A 10,000-nucleotide genomic window follows, 5' to 3' on the forward strand; every position below is an offset into this window, starting at 1 on the left:
TGATAGTTGCTTTTTTAAACTTTAAATTTATATAACGTATCCTCAATATCTATGTTGAATTATTATGTTTCCATATAGAAAAATGTTTGTAGTTTCTGAAACAACCAAAAACTAAAATTTGATAATTTTGACCATTCCCACTTTAAAACCGGTTTTTTTCGTTTTCCAAATCCCGACTTAATACCGCTTCGAGGCGTAGGGTCACATATTGACTTGAAATCTTCGAATTTTTCATCAAATGTTTGAATCTTTTAATTCTTTGATTTTTCAAAGGATCAAAATTTGGAAATTTTGACACTTGAAATCTTCGATTTTTTTTCATGTGTTGGTTGGTCAAATATTCAAATTTTTACATTCACAAGATGGATCACAGTTTTGTTTTTTTACCTGATATGCGTAGACCTCAAACAAGTAGTTGACCAAAGGGACCATAGCAAAGACCCCGACCCCGCTTCCGGAACTGGCCAGAGACACTGCGAATCCTCGTCGTTTTTCGAAGTATGAGGAGACGATGTATAGACCTGGACTCAGCATGAGCAGCCCTAGGGGATAAAATAATAATGAATAATAATAATAATAGACATAATAATAATAATAATAATAGGATAATATAAAATAATAATAATAATAATAATAATAATAATAATATAATAATAATAATAATAATAATAATAATAATAATAATAATAATATAATAATAATAATAATAATAATAATAATAATAATATAATAATAATAATAATAATAATAATAATAATAAAATTTAATATCATAGGAAATGTTTTGTAGTAGAGGAAATGAGTGTCTGCGCATGACAATGAACTGAATTTTTAAAAACTAAATATAAATGTGACTTTTATAGATGGAGCGACATTGATGTCATGCAGCTCTGATGATTAGTTCTCACTAAATTCTATCAATCAGACTATAAATGTTTGTTTATGGTTACAACAAGATATGAAGTGAGGAATAGTTGCCAAAGACAATCAGAAATAAAATATTTTTGACGGCGGTGGTGGGTAGAACCTGCGACCTTATTGGTACGACAACTCGCTGGCAGGTGAGAGCGTGGCTCTACCTTGAGCACCCGAACACTAAATATTCGTATCAAACCAAAGTCATTTCTTAAAGCCTTCTCTCACCCACTACTGGAGATCGCAGGCTCGTTCGCGCGCCACCATCGCGAAGTTATTTTTGACCAGCAGTTAAGCTTAATAGCCAATATTCTCAACACAAACACATACAATAGAAACGATTGAGACATTGAGTATGCTCCGGTATATGGGGTGAATTTTTTAATTCAGAAAAGTGAGTGGAGCAGGCACTTATGTTGGTAACAACAAGATATGAAGTGAGTAGAAAAGTGCCAGAAGACAATAGAGAATAAAAAATTTTTCGCGGCGGTGGTGGGGTTTGAACCTGCGACCTTATTGGTACGACAACTCCGCCTGGCAGGTGAGAGCGTGGCTCTACCGTCTGAGCTATCCACGAACACTAAAATATTCGTATCAAACCCAAGTCATATTTCTAAAGCCTTCTCTCACCCACTTGGGTTTGATACGAATATTTTAGTGTTCGTGGATAGCTCAGACGGTAGAGCCACGCTCTCACCTGCCAGGCGGAGTTGTCGTACCAATAAGGTCGCAGGTTCAAACCCCACCACCGCCGCGAAAAAATTTTTATTCTCTATTGTCTTCTGGCACTTTTCTACTCACTTCATATCTTGTTGTTACCAACATAAGTGCCTGCTTTATGGTTACACATAGTTTTGTGTGTTGGTATGTTATACCCCGCTGGCGGATATTGTGAGTATTTTATCATATATATATATATATATACATATATATATGTGTGTGTGTGCATGTGTCTGTGTGTGTGTCTGTGTGTGTATGTGTAGGGGATGGCGTCGACTATATAGAAAGAATGAAGTTGACGTCATTCAGGTCTTTTTTATTGTTTTTTGCCATCTGCGTTTATGAGTAATTCTCACTCAACTGTATTAACCAGACTATAAAAGTTCATGGTTACACACAGTTTTGTGTGTTGGTCTGTTATACTTCCGGATGGCAATGTTTTGAGCTTCTTAGCAAAGCGCACACTATCCATACTATAGCGTCCCTCTCACGGCCAGGCTGATTGTTCTGTAAGATCGAATGTAATGTACTTTGTGATAAACTAGCGCCCCACAATTCTAAGGGTAACAAGCAAGTGCTCATGCTATCGTCCTTTACAGGCTGCAGAAACCGGGAGAAACTCCTGCCTGCTCCACGGGCTTTATGACTCTTGTTGACTCCTTTTTATTTAATATCAAAGTTACAAATAATTACGGAATCAGCCAATGATGTTAGATATAGGTCTGAAAAACTGATTTATTTAGTTAGTTTTGTTTTGGTTTTGTTTGTTTTTTGTTTTGCTTTTTGTTTTTTTTTTGTTATTGTTTGTTTTTTTTTTTGTTTTGTTTTGTTTTTTTTTTTTTTGTTTTTTTTTGGGGGGGGGGGTTGCCAATAACGTTAAGGTCAATATCCATATGCCTATGTTAAGTGTGTATGTATATAAATATAAGAAGTAGATAAAAATAAACTGGCAAAGTGACGACAGACAAACGTTGGATGTTTCTCACTCCTGAGGTTTTTATGTTGTTTTTTTAAATTTAATTTTGTTTTTTTTTTAATATCTGAAAAAGCGTGTATAAAACTGTGACAGACAACGCATAGAAAAAAAAACGCAAGAAAACAAAAGTCATCCCAAAATTTAATCGAGGCAAACTGATATTTTTGAATGTTTGTTACTTTTTGTTTTCTGTTTGTTTTTTGTTTTTCTTTTGTTTTGTTTTGTTTGTTTTTATGTTTTTTGACTTTTTGTTTTGTTTTGTTTTTGTTTTGTTTTTGTTTTTTTTGGGGGGAGGGGGGTTTGTTGTTGTTTATTTGCTTTTTGTTGTTGTTGTTTTGTTTTTGTTTTTGGGGGGGGGGGTTGGTTGTATTTTTGTGGTATTTTGGGGGTTTCAGGGGATTTTTTTTATATTTCTCTCTTTTTATCTGACACGATTTCACACATACTGTTTCATATCTTTACACATTATATTTTCATTGACTCCATAAAAACAGAGAACGTACCTTGAAGAAGGGAGTGGCAGAAGAACAGGAAGTAGAAATTGTCCACCAGTGAATTCAAGATAAGTCCTATGAAGGTCACGGTCGCCCCGATCATCATGGAGGTCCGGACACTGTACTTGTTGCACACAGCAGCCACCAATGGTCCTACGGAGTCAACATGTTTCAAACACAATTTATATTGGCTAAAGTGTGAGCAAAAGTTTGTTATAAAGCGCAATATTAAATTGAGATTTTATATAGCGCAATATCCACTAGATGTGCTCAAAGCGCTTTACAAGGGGTCCCTGGCCAACAGCAAAATTTAACATTTAGGACGGGACATGACACTTTTAGGCGATGTTATAATTTTTTCGGACAGAGATAACGCTGTTAACGGCCAGGTTCTCATTTTACACCTGAGTACGGTGAGAGAATGTGAGTAAAGAGCCTTCTCCAAGGACTCAACTATGCGCCGAACAAGGCTCGAACCCAGGACCTTCCGATCAGAAAGCGAGTATCATACCACAAGACCACATAGCCGCACAATGTCACTACATTACCCCGATCATCATGGGTGTCCGGACACTGCACTTGTTGCATACCGCAGCCACCAATGGTCCTACAGATAGAACGCGTTTCAAACACAATTTATATTGACAAAAGTGTGAAGAAAAGGTTGTTATAAATCGCAATATTCACTACATTGACACGTTCAACATGGAGGTCCGGACACTGTACTTGTTGCACACAGCAGCCACCAATGGTCCTAAGGAATCAACATGTTTCAAACACAATTGGATTAAACAGTCATAATAATAATAATAATAATGCTGAAAACTTATATAGCGCTATAACTCCGAGACACCAGACTCTAAGCGCTTAAATTACAAATTACTTTGGCTGAAACATACTCATTCACACACACAAGCACACACACACACACACACATACACACACACAACACAACACACAACACAAACCAAAACTATCTTGCTTCTCATACCATCTACTAAAATCGAAACAAATATGTTTTAAGCGAACGTTTAAAAATAGACAAAGATTCTTTTTCACGAATGCTCTGCGGTAAGGCGTTCCAAATAGAGGGTCCGAAATGAGAAAAGGATCTCATTCCAGCATTTTTCCGAATTCGAGGGACAACTAGTTTTGTGGAATCACTGGCCGAACGTAAGGGGCGGGGTTTTGAATAGCTTTCAATTAGTTCTGAAAGGTAGGAAGGGGCAGTACCTTCAAGACAACGATACACTAAAACACAAGCTTTGAATTTAATTCTTTTCTCAACAGGCAGCCAATGCAGGTCATGAAGTAGAGGTCCGGCAGAGTCGCACCTACGCTTCATAAATACTAGTCTGGCAGCGCTGTTTTGGACAATCTGAAGACGTTTCAGATTGTATTGCGAAACGCCAAACAACAGAGCATTACAATAATCCAATTTCGATAGTACGAGGGACACAACCAGGTGCTTGGTCACATCCTCAGATATGAACCGTCTAATGGAAGCAATCTTTTTTAGTTGGAAAAAGAGAGATCTAACCAAATTATTAACCTGATGCTCCATCGACAGTCCAGAGTCTAAGAATGTGCCAAGGTTTTTCACTTTGTCAACAATTTGAATAGAGGCATCCCCCAACTTCAAATCTGTTTCACTTTTCCACTTCCTGTTCCCCACATACAGCACCTCCGTCTTATCATCATTCAGTTTCAGTCTGTTCTCATTCATCCATTTCTTAACACTTTGGATACAATTTTTACTATTGGCTGATACTTCTTGTAAATTTCTCATATTGGAAACGCAGTACAATTGCGTATCATCAGCGTATTGATGGTGAGACAGACCAAAACTTCTGATGATTTTAGACAGAGGGCCAACGTACAAAACAAAAAGAACGGGTCCAAGTACTGAACCCTGGGGAACCCCACAATCAAGAAAGATTTCCTCCGATCTATATTCATCCACCGTAATAATCTGTTTACGATTAAACAAATATGACCTAAACCAATCAAGCGCTGCACCAGACACGCCATAAGTAATTTCAAGACGTTTGAGAAGAAGATTGTGATCATTAGTATCAAAAGCAGACGATAGGTCAAGCAAATTCAGCAAAGAACATGAACCATTGTCTATAACAGAGAGGAGATCATTAACAACCCTAACAAGTGCGGTTTCCGTCGAATGATGTTGCCTATAAGCAGACTGAAATTTTTCTTCAAGACAATTATTTTTAAGATGAGACAGTAATTGTTTCAAAACAAGCTTTTCTAAGATCTTAGAGAGAAAAGGAAGATTAGAGACAGGGCGATAGTTTTTTAAGTTCTCTTTATCGAGATCAGGTTTTTTCAAAAGGGGTTTGACATGAGCAACTTTGTAAATGTCTGGTACAGCACCTGACTGCAACGAATTATTAACAATACATGTAAATGGTGTTAAAATTACATCAATGCATTTTTTTAAAATGGCAGTATTTAAGGGGTCTAAATCACAACTTTTAGTTGGAGACGACATAATGCAATCACGTAAGTCAGCTTCAGTAATCTTTGAAAAATGTGTTAACGAATCACCATGAAACTTGTCAAATGTTGTAGGGATCGATTCAGACGAGAGTTCCTTCCTGATGGTATCCGTTTTTTCTTTAAAATATTGACCAAAGCGAGTTGGTAGATATGCACGATCGATTAAAGATGGGAGAGCTGGTTGCGTCTGTTGTCCCAGCAGTTCCTTGGTCAAGGCAAAGAATTGTCTCGAACGTCCCACGTTTTTGAGGCTTTCTTCATAGAATTTCTTTTTGGCCCTGAAATTGACGGCTTTTGCATCATTTCTAGCCGCGATGTATCGCTTCTTATCGACAGCATCTCTGGACTTGAGCCATTTTCTTTCATGACGTCACTTCCCTCGTAATGACTTATAGCAACTTAGTAACTGGTTCTAAACTATCGGAACAATGGCGGACGCCCTTATGAAATACTTCTTCGACGAACATAAAAGTGTATCCAGAGGAGAAAAACATTATAAGTCTGATCATATTTTGACTTTTATACATTCTGATCACATGACGTGAAAAAGTTCTAGACAGCATGAAGAAGAAAAAGTAACGATCTTCTTTGTTTAGAACCAAGTTGCTGGTTGCTGGGCGGACGTGACATCAGACTATTAAATCCTATTTACATTATCTAAAGTGTGAACAAAAGTTGTTATGTGCGTCTATGTGGTCTTGTGGTATGACATTCGCTTTCGGATCGTAAGGTCCTAGGTTCGAGCCTCGCTCGGCGCATAGTTGAGTCCTTGGAGAAGGCTCTTTACTCACATTCACTCACCGTACTCAGGTGTAAAATGAGTACCCGGCCGTTAACAGCGTTGTCTCCGTCCGAAAAAAATTGTAGCATCGCCTAACAGAAGTCATGTCCCGTCCTAAATGTTAAAATGTTACTGTTGACCAGGGACCTCTTGTAAAGCGCTTTGATCACATTTAGTGGATATTGCTGCTCTATGTAAAAGCTCAATTTAATTTAGTTTAAAGTGTGAACCAAAAAAAAAATTATAAAGCGCAATATTCAGTGCATTGTGATTGTGCTCAAGGCGCTTTACAAGGGGTCTCAGGCCAACAGGAAAAAAATTTAGAACAAAAAATAAGGTCTGAAAGGTTTGAATGATGTATTTTCTACAAAGGCAGCACAGTGTCTTGAATAAATTTTGTACGTATGCCGAAAACCCGCTTGATAAAATCTTACATAGCTCTCTTCGCAAAGTCCCATTGTAACATTAACATTTAGTACGGGACATGGCTGACGCCTGTTAGGAGATATTAAATTTTTTTTCCTAACAGAAACAACGGTGTTAACCACCGGGTAGGCTACTCATTTTACACCCGAGTACGGTGAGAGAATGTGAGTAAAGCAGAGCATTCTCCAAGGACTCAACTATGCGCCGAGAGAGCGAGGCTCGAAACCCAGGACCTCCCGATCCGAAAGCGAGTGCCATGCATACCACAAGACCACATAGCCGCATATTGTTTGTTTTTTTCCAGAGATGGCAGTACGTATAGATAGTTCGAAGATGACGTCACTTTGGTCTTTGTTATTGTTTTTTGCCATCCGCGTTTATGAGTAATGCTCACTGAACTGTATTAACCCGACTATAAACGTTCATGGATACACACGGTTTTGTGTGTTGGTCCGCCATACTTCCGGATGGCAATGTTATGAGCTTCTTAGCCAAGCGCATACTATCTATTGACCTACCGATCAAGTTCTGAATCCATTGTGATAAGGACACTGGCCAGGCAGCCTTGAGTGCCCCAGTCTTGTATCTCTCCTGAATCTGGATAAAAAGTATACCACTACTCCTATTGTAGCCTCCTGTAGAGAAAAAAAAGAACAAAGTCAAATAATAATAATAATAAAATTGAGCTTTATATAGCGCAATATCCACTCAATGTGCTCAAAGCGCTTTACAAGGGGTCCCTGGTCAACAGCAACATTTAACATGTAGGACGAGACATGCCGCCTGTTAGGCGATATTACAATTTTTCACAACGACACCGCTGTTAACGGCCAGGTACTCATTTTACACCTGAGTACGGTGAGAGAATGTGAGTAAAGAACATTTTCCAAGGACTCAACTATGCGCCGAGCGCGAGGCTCGAACCCAGGACCTTCCGATCCGAAAGCGAGTGTCATACCACTAGACCACATAGCCCCACAAAAACTAGAGTTTTTATATAGCGCAATATCCACTAAATGTGCTCAAAGCGCTTTACAAGTCAATATTATCATATGTTTGTGTCAGTGCATGACATAATCAGTCGGAAGTTTAACATTTTGGATTTGATTTTTTTTTTTTTTGCCTTTTCTGAAAGAATATGCTCCCCGTAGCATTTTAATGTTTATTTGAAGTAAATCGTGTGATTTTTCATGAAGTTATGGTCAGATGTATGGGAAAGATATCCAGCAACTTTTCTCAAATTTCATACTTTTTCAACTTGACTATCTGTAAAAGTAAAAGATTTAGAAGTGAAATTAGGCTTTGATATTTCCCAAAGATGTACAAAAAGGGGTTGATTTAATCATTTATGATAAGAACTCATTTTTGATAAAAATTTACTTTCTAACTAAACTCGGCAATATCTTAGTTCAAACCTTTTCACTATCCGACTGATTATGTCATTCACTGTAACATATGTTGAGGGCGTCCGTTGGTAGAGCACTCGATTCACATGCAAAAGGGGCCAAGATCAATCCCGGATGAAGTTGAGACCTTTTTTTTAAATCTGACACCCCTAGCGTCCTATCAAAATGGTAGCAAGAAATTTTTGTTATTGTCCATTTCTCGCTATAAAAACCGAGATATATATATACTCTGGCTCAGTAGAACGGCAAGTCACAGGGTAATAAAAACACCCTTAAACTCGCCAGCAGCGACAAAGATAAAGGTAACATAAACACCGTAAGATGAACAAGCGATGGCAAAGCACAGGGTAATAAAAACACGGTCAACTCACCATCAATGGCAAATCGGCTGTACTCGGGAAAAACCCATATGTGACCCACCGTCTCAAAGCGGTATTATGTCGGGATACACTCGGTTAGGGAAATTGAATTCATATCCGCAAATATCAAACTTGGGTTTACTTTCTCTACATCATGGTGGAATATAAATACTATTTATTGCTTTGCAAAAACTTCTAAGGTCCGATTTCTCATCATTCTATCTCTAAATTTCGAAAAGTCCCAGGCAGGTTTGAGAGTTTTTTGCCAAGATGAGGGTCATATAAATCGATCGATATTTGAAGGACGCGTTTTATGGCCAAATTTTAAAATATGTGACCCATCGTCTAAAAACGGTATTATGTCCGAACGAACCAAATACTTAAAAGCCGAATTTCATGTTAAACTGGTCAAAAATATAAATTGTTGGCATCAGCACCCTAAAATATGGTATCCATTCTCCTCAATAAAACATACAAACTCAACACAAGTCTGATATTTCTGGCTATAAATTCAATTGTCAACATCTTGACCAACCCGACTTAATACAATTTCGAGGCGAAGGGTCACATATGGGTTTTTCCAGTGTACGGCAAAATCACATGGTTACAAAAACATTGTACAACTCATCAGCAACGACAAGCTCAGGACAGCAAAAACTTCGTGAAACTCACAAACACCGACTAAACACATAGTAACAAGAACACGGCAAAACTTACCTCTAATGACAACTTACAAGGTAACAAAAACACAGTTAATCTCACCAGCAGCGACAAATCACGGGGAAACAAAAACACCATAAAACTCACCAGCAATGACAAAACACGGGGTAACAAAAACACAGTTAATCTCACCATTAATGACAAATCACGGGGAGACAAAAACACGGTAAAACTCGCCTGCAATGACAACTTACAAGGTAACAAAAACACAGTTAATCTCACCAGCAGCGACAAGACACGGGGTAACAAAAACACAGTTAATCTCACCATTAATGACAAATCACGGGAAAACAAAAACACCATAAAACTCACCAGCAATGACAAAACAAATGAATGCTCCTGCGACAACAGCCCAGCCATATCCGCCATCCAGTCCGACATCGTGTGTCCTTGACCTTTCTTCCTCCTCCCCTTCCTCGCCTGCTTCTTTCTCTTCCACAACTAAGCTACTCTCTTCATCGTTCTCTTTATCTCCTGCTCCTTTCTCGTCTCCACTCGTACTAATGTCATCTTTCTTATCGTCTCCACCTGTACTTCCGTCATCTTTCTCATATTCATCACCAGTACTTCCATCATCTTTTTTATCGTCTCCACCTGTACTTTCGTCATCTGTCTTATCTTCGTCACCAGTATTTCCATCATCTTTTTTATCGGCTCCACCCGTACTTTCGTCGTCATCATCTTTCT

The 10,000-nt window shown here is 38.2% G+C and overlaps 1 protein-coding gene across 1 annotated transcript in view; it reads right to left on the reverse strand.

Moving 5' to 3' along the window:
* The window catches only part of LOC144980709 (monocarboxylate transporter 12-like), a 19,757-nt gene that overhangs the window by 9,498 nt on the left and 259 nt on the right, over positions 1-10,000 (reverse strand). Inside the window, exons 1-4 of the mRNA XM_078928425.1 lie at positions 9,626-10,000; positions 7,347-7,463; positions 3,114-3,257; positions 388-542 (exon numbers count right to left, since the gene is read on the reverse strand). The exon at positions 9,626-10,000 is cut by the window's right edge and continues 259 nt beyond it. Of these exons, the coding sequence (XP_078784551.1) occupies positions 388-542; positions 3,114-3,257; positions 7,347-7,463; positions 9,626-10,000 (791 nt within the window). The remainder of the gene's footprint in view (positions 1-387; positions 543-3,113; positions 3,258-7,346; positions 7,464-9,625) is intronic.

This window comes from Berghia stephanieae, chromosome 10 (genome assembly GCF_034508935.2).
Source record: "Berghia stephanieae isolate SIO BIC M18660-M18661 chromosome 10, UCSD_Bste_1.3, whole genome shotgun sequence".
NCBI lineage: Eukaryota > Metazoa > Mollusca > Gastropoda > Nudibranchia > Aeolidiidae > Berghia > Berghia stephanieae.